Source organism: Pseudophryne corroboree, chromosome 1 (assembly GCF_028390025.1).
Source record: "Pseudophryne corroboree isolate aPseCor3 chromosome 1, aPseCor3.hap2, whole genome shotgun sequence".
In the NCBI taxonomy this organism is placed as follows: domain Eukaryota; kingdom Metazoa; phylum Chordata; class Amphibia; order Anura; family Myobatrachidae; genus Pseudophryne; species Pseudophryne corroboree.
In genome coordinates this window covers 464,258,039-464,275,186 of record NC_086444.1, presented here as the reverse complement: position 1 = coordinate 464,275,186, position 17,148 = coordinate 464,258,039, and the positions used below count along the sequence as shown (strand labels likewise).

At 42.3% G+C, this 17,148-nt stretch overlaps 1 protein-coding gene across 1 annotated transcript in view; it reads right to left on the bottom strand.

Moving 5' to 3' along the window:
* Positions 1 to 17,148, bottom strand: part of SHC3 (SHC adaptor protein 3) — a 166,739-nt gene that overhangs the window by 75,192 nt on the left and 74,399 nt on the right. Inside the window, exon 3 of the mRNA XM_063913703.1 lies at positions 5,295 to 5,358. Within this exon, the coding sequence (XP_063769773.1) occupies positions 5,295 to 5,358 (64 nt within the window). The remainder of the gene's footprint in view (positions 1 to 5,294; positions 5,359 to 17,148) is intronic.

The window sequence follows — 17,148 nt, the reverse complement described above, 5'->3', positions numbered from 1 at the left end:
TGCCATTTCTTATCCGGCGACTCCCAAGCCTTTTCACAAAGAGTATTCATTTCATGAGAGGGGGGAAACTTTACCTCAGGTTTTTTTTCCCTTGAACAAGCAAATCCTTGTTTCCTGTACCGCAGGTTCATCAGAAATGTGTAAAACATCTTTTATAGCCACAATCATGTACTGAATACTCTTAACTAAACGTGGATGTAACGCAGCCTCAGTGAAATCGACCACGGAATCAGAGTCCGTGTCGGTATCAGTATCCCCCACCTGAGTAAATGGCCTCTTATGGGACCCGGATGGGGTCTGTACCTGAGACAAAGCCTCCTCCATGGACTTTTTCCACACCTGCGTCTCAGACTTATCTAACCTCTTCGATAAAGAAGCTACATTGGAATTGATCATATTAAGAAGTGCTAGTAAGTCAGGTGTCGGCTGCGTCGACAATGCCAATTCTAGCCCCGCATCCACACCTCCCATAACCTCCTCTGGTGAATAAAATTCAGCCTCAGACATGTCGACACTTAGTACCGACACACACAACACACAGAACGTCCCAGCAAGGTGACAGGCCCACACTGCAGCCCAGAAAGAGGAGACAGAGGGAGTATGTCAGCTCACACCCCAGCACCCATATATCGGTATAACGATATATGTACCCAGTTTTTGTTTGATAAAAAAAACAGCACCCCACTGCGGCTCCCCTCTGGAGATGCCCCCGTTACTTGTTGTGAATCGTGGAGGTCCCGGCAGCGTCTCTTCCTCAATCGCGTGTAGGGAGAAAATGGCGCGTGTGAGCAGCGGACCGAAGCTCCGCCCCCTTCCCGGCGGCCACGGCCCGCCAAATTCAAACTAACTAAAAATGCCGGTGGGGGCCTGTAAAGGGTGCCTAGGCACCCACTACCATAATATGCCGCCCTGAACTCCAGTAACATGCCTCCCAGGGCGCCCCCCCAGCGCCCTGCACCCAGTGACTACCGTTGGTGATGTGTGTGGGAGCATGGAGCACAGCGTTACCGCTGTGCTTTACCTTCCGTTACTGAAGTCTTCTGCCGTCCTGAAGTCTTCTGATCTTCTCATACTCACCCGACTTCTGACTTCTGGCTTCTGTGAGGGGGTGACGGCGTGGCTCCGGGAACAAGCAGCTAGGTGCACCAAGTGATCGAACCCTTTGGAGCTAATGGTGTCCAGTAGCCGAGAAGCAGAGCCTTGAAACTCACAGAAGTAGGTCTGCTTCTCTCCCCTCACTCCCACACTGCAGGGAGCCTGTAGCCAGCAGGTCTCCCTGAAAATAAAAAACCTAACAAAAGTCTTTTCTAGAGAAACTCAGTAGAGCTCCCCTAGTGTGCATCCAGTCACTCCTGGGCACAAAGTCTAACTGGGGTCTGGAGGAAGGGCATAGAGGGAGGAGCCAGTTCACACCCAGATTAAGTCTTTTTAGTGTGCCCAAGCTCCTGCGGATCCAGTCTATACCCCATGGTCCTTTTGGAGTCCCCAGCATCCTCTAGGACGTAAGAGAAATGATGAAACATGATTATATATGATGATTTGAAACCTGTCAAAATGCTAGCAAAGCTTTACTGCATTGTAATGAGATTGTTACCATCATAACATTACACATCAAACTCTGATAAGTCAGACACATGGCTCTGCGTTATGCATCATGGTACCCGTGAGTGCAGGCTGTTAGACAACGCCGAAGCTTTTGTTCTCCTCAGACTCCTGGACCTTTCCCAGGTGCTGTTGCTTGATCTGGTGAGTCAGCTGATTGTCAGGCTGTTACTCTAAAGGGCCTTACACACTTGGCGATGTTAGTGATTTTATCGACCAACTATATAACCGATAGTCGATATTTCCGCCAACAATTTTTGCCTACACACTGGACGATATCGATGGTCAATTTGGACAATATGAGAGTACATACATCTATATTGTCCAAACTGACTTGTAAGTATAAATGAGGATAGATCAACGATGAACGATTGTGGGGCCGTGCTTGTGTTGGTCTAACTGTGGCAAGGGAGACACCTCATTTGCTTGGCAAACTTTATGGCTATTAAATCTGGTGACTTGTATGTTTATCATTAGAAATATCGGGATGACAACTTGCAGCCAGGTGTATTTAATTCTGGTCTCTGGCCTTTCACATTGTGTTTGTTACAGTCATTTGTAATTTAAAAGAAACCCCTAACCCTCCCCCTGCAGCCTAAACCTAAGGCCCCCCCCCCCCACACATTCCTGAGGCTTACCTGGCAGATTTCTGCCAGACGCTCATTCGGAATCCCGGCGGTTGGGATTCCAGCGCCAGGCTTGTGACCATATTCAGGCTGCTGGTGTCACCTTCCGAATAGTGTCGGGATTGCATCATCAGTATTTCGACTGCAGGGATACCGACAGCCAGGATCCTGACCAGATTCCATGTAGGGGAGTGGGGATTGTGTAGACTAGCATATGGAGTAAAGAAGAGGGTGCAGCAATTTGATAACTTTGCCAAGAGTGAAGTTTAGGAAATGCTTGAACGTTTGGAAGCTAAGGCAAAGTCTTGTATTATAAAGGAGGGAATTCAACACATGATTTGTACGCAGCAGCTGTGTGGCAATATGCTAATTCTGCAGGAGGAGTCTTGTATAAATAGATGACAATGCTGTGTCCAAAGATATCAATGAACTTTGGGCTTATATCAGGTTGCGTTGCCACCGCAATTTCAGCAGAGCAATGGTGATGACTATCATGCAATGGTCTTCAGTGATCTTGGCTTGTTCATCGTGCAGGAAATGCTTGGCATCATCTGCCTATAGAAAGTCTTTGAAACCAGGGTCGCAGAGTATCCTCATTTTTGCTGGACAGATTAAAGCAAAGTATATATGCTGCTTAACCAACGAGGTGCAGATTGTAAGGAAGTCTTTCTGTGCTCTCAAAACTTCAGCTGAGAAATCCAGAAGTAAATATAGGCATCGTGTTTATCAATTAAGAGGTTTTTGTCTTTTTGTATACAGTTTAGGTAATGGAAAATTACAGCTTGCGGGTGTTCCGTAAGATTTACTCTAGTTGGATCCAACTGATGCACCTGTTCAATAGCAAATGGGCCTGTGGACTCTGGGAGCTGGAGCATAGCAGGAGGGGTCCTGGCGAGATGTGAGATAGGCCAGCACCTTTGATGGAGACCCACAAGTTATACATTGTTTATCATGGAGCAATTGTCAAGATCATCTACACGATTTAGTAGTTGGTTTTCATCACTTGGACAAGTTCTTGTTAAGTTGTCATGAGACACTTTGACAATTCCTTGCTTATTTACCTGTACTTAGGAAGTACTTTACAGCAATTGTTGTATTGCTGTGGTAAGTGTGTGCGACTGGGTTTGGAGCAGAGGCTCCATTGATTCTTGAATAGCATTGACCCCGTCAGTATAGGACGCGTGTTGTGTCATAGGGGGACATTTACTAAGCAGTGATAAGAGCGGAGAAGTGAGCCAGTGGAGAAGTGGCCCCATCAACCAATCAGCAGCTCTGTATAATTTCATAGTATGCAAATTATAGATGTTACTTCAGTGCTGATTGGTTGCCATGGGCACTTCTCCACGGGCTCACTTCTCCGCTCTTATCACTGCTTAGTAAATGTCCCCCATAAAGTCAGCACCATGTGAATGTGCAATTGTGTTGTTTTTTGTTGTTGTTTTTTTAAGTATTACTGGATAGCTACAGGTACAGTACCAGCAGGCCCTGGCTGCCCGGTAATGCTGGTGCTTGTAGATCGTCAACCTCCAGCCTTGCTGGGATTTATAGTTTAACAAAAGTATTTATAGCAATTTTCACTTAAAATTTTAACCCTGACACAAAAAAAGTACTAGGATGATCCCCACAAATATTCCACATGGAACTGGCTGTCTCTGGCAGGGCCATCTTAAAATATAGGCACACTGGGCAACTGCCCAAGGCCCCACAAATATAGGGGCCTTCAAGCAGGTGTGGGTGGAGTTCACACAATCAGAGCAGCCAGGCAGCATTTTTTACCTGCCTCTCAGCCTGCAGCCAGACATTGAATGGCTGTCAGCATGCTGTTTGGTGGATGGCTGGAGCTATCCGCCAATCAGAATGCTGAAAGCCATTCACTGTATGGAAGCATGTGGAAAGACTGCGCAAGACCACAGTGGGGGCATGTTACTGTGTGAATTTTTAGTTGATTCCTGTGAATGGGTGTGTAGGGGCCCCAGTGCATTGCTTTGCCCAGGGCCTACAATGCTGTTAAGCTAGCCCTGTCTTTTATTTATGGCCTCCATTTATTTGCCCTTTTTTCACAATAAATAGTTGATGATGATGACTGAAATATATTTGCTATGACTGCTTCTGTAACTTTGTTTTTGCAACTCAGAATATATATGTAAGACTGGAACTATGCACCTACATTCATATATTATACCCTATTTATGTGAACAAAAGGAATCTTCAGAATTTATATTAAGCCTCCTCTTGTTCAGTAAAGCTGGTTGGTTGTGCATGGCTAGAAAGGCTCAGATCTAAATCATGAAAGCTTCCAAATAATCTAATTTAAAATCTGAAAATCTAAAAATGTCATCAAGAAAAACAAAATCCTGTTCTTCCGCACAGAGACAATTCAGATGTGGACGGAGCTGCTATGTCCGTCGCACAGTACCGATAATTGGTACTTTATGCATGTGCAGGACCTGTTTTGCGCATGTGCTAACAGGTTCTGCGACGATGGATGCACTATGGCATCAGACTGACAGTAATTGACAGTCTGATGACGTTTGGGGGAGAAGAGGGGGCAGTGTTGGCCTCCATTTCTCCAAATAGAGGCGTGTCACAGCTGTTGCAGAGGTGGGAAGAGGCCAGGATGTCCGTCAGAGGACTGAGATTTCCTGGCCTCTAGGTAGCAGCTGCAGTAGCATGGGTCATGGTGTTGCAGATGATCTGACACTGCATCCTAGGACGTATTAGTGCTCTCGCTGCTGCTTCTATGTAAGCAGCAATGATAGCACCTCCATCCACATCTGAATGGGGGCCAGTGTCAGTTGTATTATTGTGAATATCTAGCACTTTACTTGGAATAGTCCGATCAGCCCATGTCAGGCCAACACATAAGGTGCAACCATTGCTCCTTTCGAAAACATACTGATCCATGCACATGCTCGTTAGAACAGGTGCAGAATGAAAACAGCAATCATGATATTACATTAAGATTAAATGTCCTTTGTGCTTGACACTTCTCTCTCCCATACAGTATAGTAATATGTCCCTAACATTACAAAGCTTATGTGTAAATTGCAAGAAAACATAAAATACCTTTCTTTTCTTGAAGACACCTTTGGTACCTGGGACAGCTTCACACACCCTGCTGAAAGCTTCTCTGCAATAAAATACAAATATGCAACATTACAAAGAAGTATTTTTTAGTTAATGGATAACAAATCTGTATATAAATCATTTCAATACACTTAAATATTGATTGTTAACATTAGAATTTAAGTGTTAAAAATGTTAAATATACACAATGATGAGTGACACTGGGCATCATTCAGAGTTGCACAAAAGTCTGCTTTGCGCATAAATCTTGCGGGTTTAGCACTGTGCATGCTCTGTAGCTGAGTATTCGCATCAACTACGGGGGATTCAAAGGTGCACGCATTTCAGCCACATCTCCAACTGAATAGGTACATAGCTCCCAACTTTTGAGAACATAGGAGCGGGACCCTCGCGCGGCGTAACCATGTGTGACCTGGGAAGGGTGCATGTCCTCATGTGAGAGGGGCGTGGCCTCGCACACAGAACCATTTTCTGGGCAGCCCCTTGCTCGCCTCCCAGCACTGAATAGATGCCATGCGCATGCATCAAAGAATCCCCCAAATGTCCCCCCGCCTGCGGAACAATGCTACCCGCAGGTGGGATCGCACAACAGTGTCCGAATAGAGGGACTGCCCTGTTGGAATCGGGACAGTTGGGAGGTATGTAGGTGTGGTTGGGCGTTCTCACGTAGGCTAAGTTCAGTTACGGCATGTCATGGGCAAGATGTGCATACACAGTGATTGTAGATATATCTCTTGGACCAAGGAAAGGGCTGATGCAATTTTATGTTGATAGTGCTACAGCTACTTTCACAAGCAGATGGATGGATTCTGTGCAGATGCATAGATGTGGCCAATTCAGAATACAGATGGAGATCAGCATATCCAATCATACAATGCGGCCTATTTGTATGAATCAGCTCCAATGTGTGAATTATTAAGCATTATCTGTATAGTGACATATATTGTGATCTAATATACCACTAGAACGGTATAACATTTTATTTTCTACAAATATAACCTTTTGCATTTATGCCCGAAAGGCTTCTATTAACAAAACCTTCTTCTGATTCATCACATAAGTCGATTTTACAAAAGTGGAGTTGACCATAGCAACCAAAATCTAGCTTTTATCTGGTACATTCTAGAGAATGATAGCTTGAATTTGATTGGCTGCTATAAGCAACATCTCCATTTTCGTAAATATGGTGGTATATCATAATCCTGCCTTCACACCACTGGGGAAGGGTTAGGGCTGCTTTGGTGTCTAACCACAGCCAAAAGTCCAGCAGGTGCAAGTCATTTTCTGTATTCTCAGCAATGAGTATGTGTACTTAGGCTACACCTTCATTTCCATCTCTTCAATAATTTCAGATACATATTTTTTTAGAAATAGGTTAATGAAAAGTGTAAGTGAATTAGGAATTAATAGCCTAGCAGAAACATGGAGGATACAAATTAATAGTATTCCAAAAGTAATGTAAGGAACTACAATGCAATAATATCATAAATATTGATCCAGTGTAGAAACAGATGAACGAGTAATGTTAAACACAGAGAAAAGTTATACAAGTGAAAAGACAGTAGTTATTAATTTGCAATGGAGAAATAGAAAGACATGTACAAGAGTGTTACAGTTTTAATAAAGTAAGTTTTAATAGGATTCCATTGAACACATAGAGAAATAAACATATTCCAACTTTACAAGACTGTCACCTTGCCGATGAGAAAAAAAAACACAATGGTGTTTGGCATAATGAGAAATAGGTCAACAGGTCATGTTTCAAATGCATTTTACTTAGGCTAAGTGAGGATGTTCTTGGTCATATATCAGTGCCATTTTCTTTCCTTTTATTTAAAAAAAAAATGTAGTCCAAGCTTGCTTGTTCCCCCACACTGTCACTCCATCGTCTGCAAACATCATCCTACAAATGACAGTTAACAAAAATCATGAAAAATAGTACATATGCACAAGTGCAAAAATAATATGAAACAAGAAATCAATGTTGAGAAACACCTAGCAGATTTGCCGTGGGCACACATGGTTCATCAGAAAACGTTCCTTTTCCATTTTTTTTCAACATTAATAGTGGTATATACAGTGGCATATATAGCAATAGTCCTCAAAAGTCCCTATTTCATCTGAATCTAGAATCTTCAACCAAGCAGTGGTTCCGATTATGGGGTATATTCAATTAAAGTCGAAACTGCCATCTTGTTGGAAAGACGGCAGTTTACGACTTTTTCAGGTCGGAAGGGGTTCTGACCTAATCAATCACCAGCTTTTTTATCCGACAATTCGGGGAATTCGACTTGTCAGAAAGCACATGGATCGGCGGAATAGCTGCCGATCCGCGTGCTTCTGTCGGAAATGGGGCCAAATCCGACAGGTTTTGGCCCCGTTTCCGACCATCTCAATCCGACTTTAAGAAAAAGGCGGATGGAGATGAGGGGAGCAGCGGGGAGACGGGGGAGATCAGCGGCTACAGCAGCGTAGCCGGAGGTAGGGGTACCACCGCCGCTCACGGCAGCGTGCTCCCAGCTCCAGCAAGCAAGGTCCCGCTTGCTGGAGCCGGGTGGACGCTGCTGTGAGGTCTGACTCGGTGACACTTGTGGAAGACCATGGTAAATATGGAGTTCACACGTTTGTTTAAATGCATGCAGTGCAGCGTAGCCGGAGGATGGGGCACCACCGCCGCTCACGGCAGCGTCCTCCCGGCTCCAACAAGCGAGATACTGCTTGCTGGAGCCGGGTGGACGCTGCTGTGAGGTCTGGCGGCGGTTCCCCATCCTCCAGCTACGGTGCTGTAGCGCTGCTCTCCCCCGTCTCCCCGCGGCTCTCCCGTCTCCCACGCTGGTCTCCCCCCTCTCAACACCTTCATCTCAATCCGACTTTTTTTAAAGTCGGATTGAGATGGTCATTGAATAGGTCCTATCGGATCCATTCCGACAAATTCATGTCGGAATGGATCCGACTTGAATTGAATATACCCCTTGATCTTTACTTTTCAACAGAAATCGTTAGAGTCATGAGACTCTCCTTTGCAAACACTACTAGGCTTAGGAGTATGTGCATCAGTTTCAGACCTGATAATTGTAATTTCTTATTGTCATTATTCGCGGCAGTAAGAAGTTAAGTACAGCATATATCAATGTTCACATGCAGAGACAGGGGCTCCGAAAGGAACCCGCTCCTACACTGAGTCCGGAGTGCAACAGCAGTCTCTTCAATCCTCTATCGGACTCACGCGTGATCTACTGACCATGCATGTGCAACGGCCAATGCCAGGGAGGGTTCCGGAGGTACCCTCTCCCGGTAGTTTCTGCAAAATGGAGCCCACAGGCTACACCAGCTAATGTCATCAGATGGCATTAGCTGTGGGGGCCGAACTGCAGAGCTTGGTAAATCTGACAGCATCACATCCCCCATAGAAACCTATGGGGCTGCAATTGCTGTCAGAAATGGAGGCACCGCAGCGAATAAAGTATCAGAGATCATTTTGATACAATGTATTTGAACTATCTAGTTTGGTGGAATATCATAAAGGCAACCTGGTCCCAAAAAAGTAATTTATCTGTAATCTGACCTATAGTTGCTCATTTTTATGCATATAATAATTACTGATCATCCTCTGTAGGCTAACGCTACTCCTCACCTCTACAGGTGAAATTCAAGTGGCCAGATAGCATCCGACAGAGCAATTCAAGTGTTGTTCTACTGTGTGAGGTGACATTACTGTTATGTTGAACTATCATTTTGACGGACTGGTAACTAGTGCTAGTATATTTTATGCAAGCAATTTCTTCTTTTTGAAAAGTTTGCATAGTGAACCAAATAAACACAAATGAAAATACATCTATATATATGCATATAAAATGTATATCATAATAAAATAATTTTTTAACAACAAAGTTTAAAAGTTCTACATGAATCATATGGAGTTTGTATGCTTCACACTTTGTGTAGTATGGTAGAGAATTTATACTGCAAGCCACTTTGGGCACATTAATTTATATTAACGATTAAATATTCTCTGTACAGCACTACGTAATATGGTGGTGCTATATAAATGATAATACACAAATAAAATCTTGCAAAGTCCCTTACTGGTGCACTGGTACTTCCCTGGTATGAGTACATCTACTACTTTATATTCATCCTGCTTGCTTAAGTGTTTTTACAATGTCGGCTGCCCTCAGCTTTTAAGTCCAATGTACTTCTCAGCGAAACCCCTATCTTTCCTTCTCTTAATTTAATTTCCTTTGATGCTATGATTGATTCAGTTTATGATCAGAGAGAGACTCAGTCAAGGCTCCAAACACAAGACAATAGCAAACTGATCTCTTCCTCTTTTTCAATTAGCAATTGAATGCCAAAAACAAATGTTTAACAGCAAGTAATGACTACTGTGTGGTACTGTACATACACTTCTACAGATGTTATGTAACACATATATACATTAAAACAGTATACTTGTATTAATAAAAATTAACCAGTAAACATACACTAACGTAAATAGAATATTTCATTATTAATGTCCATCATTGATTCTGTGCAGATATTTTGGACATACTGTATTGTATATTTTATTGTTATTTAATGCTGTGAATGCTAGAAGTTACATTAACCAGACCAAAGCAAACACTAAGCTTACAAATAGCAAACTGTGGGGTAGATGTATTAACCTGGAGATGGCATAAGGAAGTGATAAACCAGTGATAAGTGTAAGGTGATACATGCACCAGCCAATCACCTCCTGTTAATTTACATATTGGAGCTGATTGGCTGGTACGTGTATCACCTTGCATTTAACACTAGTTTATCACTTCCTTATGCCTTCTCCAGGTTAATACATCTGCCCCTGTGTGTGCAAGGCATGTCATTAATTCTTACTTCTAGCATTCAGTGGGACATGTTAGTGTAGTCTCCTTATGACTGGAAACATAGGGGCAGATGTATTAACCTGGAGAAGGCATAAGGAACTGAGGGGCAGATGTATTAACCTGGAGAAGACATAAGGAAGTGATAAACCAGTGATATGTGCAAGTTGATAAATGCACCAGCCAATCAGCTCCAATATGTAAATTAACAGTTAGGATCTGATTGTCTGGTGCCATTAACACCTTGCACATATCACTGGTTTATCACTTCCTTATGCCTTCTCCAGGTTAATACATCTGCCCCTGATAAACCAGTGATACGTGCAAGGTGATAAAGGCACCAGCCAATCAGCTCCAATATGTAAATTAACAGTTAGGATCTGATTGGCTGGTGCCTTTATCACCTTGCACATAACACTGGTTTATCACTTCCTTATGCCTTCTCCAGGTTAATACATCTGCCCCATGGATCCATGGGGATCAAATTCCAACCACATTTGCCAACATTCCCCAAAATAAAAAAATCTCATCGTTATAAGACATTGCCCGTATTTTATTCCCAGACATGTGATGATATGCTAAGACCAGTTACCTAAGTGTATGTGACCTTTATAAGTATATGTGACCTTTCGGTTTTATACCAGTGTTGCACGCCTTATGCTCATGGTGCCAGAAGCTGCAGCCACGTTGGGCTGTATGGTGAAAACTCCATCAACATGATGTGCAATATGGATTAGACCTTATGGAAAGTAATTTATGAAGCACAATATGTCCAATGCATAGTGCTAAACCAGTTGTGAACCCACTGGGCGCTTTGCTTTACTGAAGTGCCTATAGATTTCCAACAAGGTGCATGGATGCTGTGTCTGCAGATTTGCAGAGGAGCAGAAATCGCACAGGCAGGGAGACGGTGTTGGACCTAGTGGAAGCCTTCCTTGTAAAGTATGGAGCAGGTGTACCAGAGCAAAACAGCAAGATTATAAAGATGAGATAAAAGGGTGGAGACAACGCATTGTACCAGTTTTGTGCCTCCATGCTGAACCAAAGCATAAAAGGCACCATTTAATAAGAAAAGCATCACAGACGCAATAATGCCACGCATAATAAAGATAGTCCGGATGTCCCCCCACACTCATGATTAATTTGAGTAATAAATTAGGTTACAATAAGGTTACTTTTATGGAAGGATTGGAATGAGTGCAGTTTATACCATCTTTTACAAATGTCTGTATGTGAGAAGTCCTAATATGTTTACATTGACATGATCTTAATTACACTTTTAAAACAACATTTGTTTTTATTCAGAATGTACTATAAACAAGGGCGCTGACAGCTCCGCTGGGCCCCGGTACCGGGAGTGAGCATGGACAACTTGGGAAGGTTTGGCTAGGCCCCTTCCTTATAAAATATTTGGGCTAAATGTAATAGCCTGCGAGCTGCCGGACTAAGGGGCTAATTCAGACCTAATCGCTAGCAGTCGATGTTTGCACTGCTGCGATCAGATAGTCACCGCCTACAGGGAGAGTGTATTTTCATTGTGCAAGTGTGCGAACACCTGTGTAGCAGAGCTGTACAAACAGATCTTGCTGTACAAACAGTCTCTGCACAGCCCAGGACTTACTCAGCCGCTGCGATCACATCAGCCTGTCCGGGACCGGAATTGACGTCAGGAACCCTCCCTGCAAACGCTTGGACACGCCTGCGTTTTTCCAACCACTCCCTGAAAACGGTCAGTTGCCACCCACAAACGTCCTCTTCCTGTCAATCTCTTTGCGAACACCCGTGCAAATGGATTCTTCGCACACACTCATCGCTGAGCGGCGTTCCGCTCTTGGGCACGCTGCGCTACCCGTGGTTCCGGCCCGGGCGGAGGTTGGGATTCCGACCGCCGGTATTTCACTGGGTGACGGAATTCCGGCGTCGGTATCCAGACAGCCGGTAAATTGACAGCCGGGATCCCAACAGCCGGTAAATTGACTGCCTCCCAATGATTGCTGCTTTAAAAATACAGGGGGGAGGTAGATCCCGTGGGTGGAGGGGGGAAACAGTGGCAAATCTGGCGGGTGGCTGGCGAGTGGGGGCGCGATCGCAGCAGCCTCTCTTCCCAGGCTAGCGCACAGCAGTGTCTGCTGAGCTGGAGAGAGAGCTGTCTTTTCTCAGCTGCTGCCTGCAACAGGGTGGGGGGTGAGGGGTAGTGGTGGAGGGTTATAGGCCCGGGTAAACAGTACCCGCCCCCTCTCCTAATTCTAAGCACCACTGTCTGTAAATACATGAGAAGTATAATCACATTCAAGTTTAGTTTACTCATCTGAAAGGGAACCCTTTGTAACAATAACTAAGTACAGGTTGAGTATCCCATATCCAAAATGCTTGGGACCAGAAGTATTTTGGATATCGGATTTTTCCGTATTTTGGAATAATAGCATACCATAATGAGATATCATGGCGATGGGACCTAAGTCTAAGCACAGAATGCATTTATGGTTCATATACACCTTGTACACACATCCTGAAGGTAATTTAATACAATATTTTTAATAACTTTTTGTATTAAACAAAGTTTGTGTACATTGAGCCATCAGAAAACAAAGGTTTCACTATCTCCGTCTCACCCAAATAAATCTGTATTTTGGAATATTTGGATATGGGATACTCAACCTGTATTGAAAACCCCACAACATAATTAATACAGACAATAAAATGCATCATTGTAAGTTAACTTAGCCTTAGTAATATTGACACTCACCTGTTTTTTTTCTGTCATATGCCTTTGATCTACAGTACCTGCTTTTATGAAACTCAGACCTGATTCTGCAAGATTAATAAAGAGAAAACTATCAAGAGAGTCATACTAAATACGCTACAGTTCAATATAATAGTACACATTCACTATACATCACCACACGTCACTGATATACATGTGCAGTATGAAGACACTGTTTTTTCATGCAGTGTACTTAATGTCAAGTGTTACATATGATATGTGCTCAAAGGAAATACATGTGTGATGTGAAGAAAAGGATGAAGACTGCATGCATAGTGTGACATTAATTACCTTTCCTCGTCTTCACACACAGCTACGTTTGTTATTGACCCTTAAGAAATTTGGATTTGCGTCTTTTGAAGAAGTTGCTGCAGGTATCTATTGATCTTGATGTGGGATCTTCAATCATGTTCTGTTTATGTAGAATCCACATGTTCATTTTAAGAATACAATGTCACGATAGTTAAAGACTTTTCTAATTACAAAATAAGGGACATTTACATTTCTTGGTGTAGTTGCTCCAGTTGTTTGGAGGACGTTTTAAATGATGCATATATTTTTCATCAGCAGTTCCATAAAAGTTATCCAATTTGTCATTCATGTTCAATATGACCTGTTGTTCATATTTAGGCTGTTTCAAATGTTCTAACTTAAGCAATTTGCAGTTGTTGAACTAGAAGTCCCAGCATGACCTGCCAAAAAGGGGCATCATATTGACTGAGAAGCTGTAGTTTGCTTGCATAAGCTTTATTTTACTTGTGGTTTACACTGGTCACTCAAGGGCTGGTCCTGTCACTCTGATCCTGTCTGAGTGCGGAGCAACAGGCCAAGTCGTCAAATCACTTGGAGACCTGTTACTATAGTCTGCAAAACTCTTGCGCACAGAAGCTGACAGCAGTCATATGCCAAATGTAATTTTCAAATGATTAATTTATCTAAAAATCTTCTTGGCATGCCAATTTGATGATATTAGATCAGTTGTCTAAATATGTTATTACCAAATTGAAATATTATTCTATGTAATTTTAGAAATGTTGTATTTGTTTTTAAAATTTTGTTTATTATGCAACATAGTGGAAAATAAAACCAAGTACACTCAATATCACTGTGGGAATCATATTATACATAAAAATACTGGGAATGTCGTGATAAATCGAGAACATAGAATATAAGCGAAAGTCAACATAAAAGTTAAGGTGTCATATGAACAAGACCTGAAATAGACTGTCAAACATTTTTCGTTTGGGTAGCGTAAGTTATACCAATAACAAGTGTAGAATGATAAGGTAAAAAGAAGAAAAAGGGAGGGGGGAGATAGGTGGGGTTAAAGCTAGTTGATGTGTCAAAACAACATCAGTGAATGTGCATATTGGTACAGTGAAGCTATATAGTAGATAATGGTGGGGCTCGGCCTCGAAGTAGTTAGTCCAGGGCGACCAGATGCATATAAAATGAGTCAGTGTGTCATATATAAATGAAGAAATACGTTCCATTCTTTAAGTTGACCAGCCAGCATTAATAGCAGCTGGTAGTGAGGGAGAGGTACTGGATTTCCATCATGAGGCTATTAGGCATTTAGCGGTATTTAGTATGTGGGTTATCAGTTTATATGTTGGTTGTGGGATGTGTGGGATGGATCAGGCCAGAAGACAGAACATGGGTGACAGAGGCATATCAACAGCAATTATTGTTTTAATTAAATAATGGATCTCCTTCCAATAGTGTCGTATACAGAGGCAAGACCACCAAATGTGCAGCTGGTATCCCTTTTGACCGAATAGTCGCCAACTTAAGTCTGATACAGTGAGATAGATGGTGTGAAGATGGGTAGGTACAATATATCAACGAGCGTAGAGCTTACATGCATTTTTTTAATACACATGGAGATTGAGCATTTAGCTATTGCTAGTTTAATCTGGGACCATTCCTCAGCAGTGAGAGTCTCACCTACATAATGTTCCCAAGCCAGTTCATGAGCCTTTTTGGGGAAGGAGGTTGATTGTGGGAGAGGAGAATTTGATATATACAGTAGAAGATATAAGCCCCTTGGAGGATTGATAATTATAGCACTGGGATTCCATGGTATTTTAAGATGGTGGCTTGAAGTTGAGAGTGTAATAAAAATGTTGTATTTGCAAAAATTGGTACAAGACCCTGGGGCAAATGTATTAAGATAGGAGAAGTGATAATGCAGTGATAAAGAAGTGATAAATGAAAGGTAATAACGCACTAGCAAATCAGCTCCCATCGGTCATTTTTCAAAAACGTAATAATTGGCTGGTGCGTTATCACCTTGCACTTATCACTTCTTTATCACTGCTTTATCATTTCTCGAGGCTTAATACATCTGCCCCCCTTTGTGGGAGAGGAAATCAGGATTGTAGACTAGCAAAGATGGGAAAACTACATAGGGGAGCGATATCAAGTGGTCAGAGAATGTTTTGACAGGTCCAAAGGAGGAACTGACGATGGTCCATCCCTGGGGAGAATGCAGGATTGCTCCAGAGAGGGACCAAAAATGTATGAAAAGATCAAAGTTTATAAAATTGAGTACAGAAATACCAATTGGCAAATGAGAATAGTATCGTAGGGAGAGAGAGGTTAAAAGTCAGGCGGCTAGAAGGAAAGCACCACAAAAGGCTTACATTGAGAATATGTGAGTTTCAATGGAGGTCCACACTCTCTGGTCCGGAGGGGCATGCCAGTGTACACAAGAAGATAGCTGAACTGCATAGAAGTACAGTATTTGAAAAGATCAGGAATGCCCACACCCCCAGAGATCAGATGCTTCTGTAAGATACCTATCTTTAACTAGGTTCTTTCCCTGCCCAGATGGACTTGGAAATTTCTCGCTGGAGAGTTGCTGCAGGCACATGACTTGGGAGCGTTTGCCAGAGGACCAATAAACGGGGAAGAACGTTCATCTTGACAGCGGTTGTACGGCCAAACCAGGAGATGAATTATTTATCCCAAGCAGAGAGATCCGATTTGATGGAAGCCAGTAATCTTGGGAAGTTGAAAAAGTTGGATTGGGTCCCAGAAATGTGCGCAAGGCAGCTTTAACAGGTTAAATTACCTAAGGTGTCACCACACCAGATACAATATTTCAAAACAAGGAAGCAGGGAATATGTTCCTCTATAAGCGCCAAATTAATGCAGTTTAACAAATGTATAATTATATACTGTACATTCCTTATGTGTTCTTCTCTGAAATCTTCTTATTCAACGTTTCCTCTGAAGTTTTGATCAGATGTACTCCAATCTCAAGCAATATGGGAAAACACAAAACAAGAAGGGAATAACGTGTAGTATTGTTTAAGATAGCTCAAATTGTGCTTCCACCAATTTAAAGCCCAAGGTAGATGTAACTTGGTGACTCAATTGCACCAGAAGGGAGCGTACCCCAACTCACAGTGAAACCCCAGTGTTGACGCATATAAAGGTATCTTTATTCTTCTCTATTTCTTGTGTGACCACCACCACCTTAATAGAGGAAAGGTGCGTAACAAACTCACTTTAAAAGCTGTGTGATTGAGGCCTATCAAGGTATCCTTATCTTTACACCTATGGTTCTTGTAATAATATGCGTACCACAATCACGGATTCAATAAGAACAGGACTCCTATCTGGGTTTCTTTCAATCCAAACAGTTAATCCTCAATGTATAGAAGATATACAGCCATACAAATCCGGGAAATCAGTATAAAAACAATAGCCAGTCCACATGTATATGTCCCAGAAAAAGGTGTATTTATTTTATACAAATCCCTATAGTTGGGGTGTATATGACATAGACAAAAAAGTTAAAAAGAGTTAAAAAGATTCAAGTCCATAAAAATACGTCAAAAACAATGTACAAAAAAAAAATTCCTGAATCAGCAAAGAATGCCAGGTGGAGATGGATTAATTTAGCTTCTGTGTCAGGATACGAAAGTATCACAGTGCCCAATACGTGTCGACACATTTCGGCTCATTAGGAGCCTTTTTCAAGACATGTGGGCACTGTGAGGCCTCATGCTATTTAAATGAACAGTAACCAATAGTAGGCACAGGAAGTGACATCATAATTAATCATTCAATAATAAAAACGATACACCAAAATTAAAAGACACAAATCAAATAATGTTCTACATTCAATCAGATCATTCCTGATATATACAAATTTGGAAAATACAGACTCCTTCTTTCGGGCATAAAATAGAAACACAGG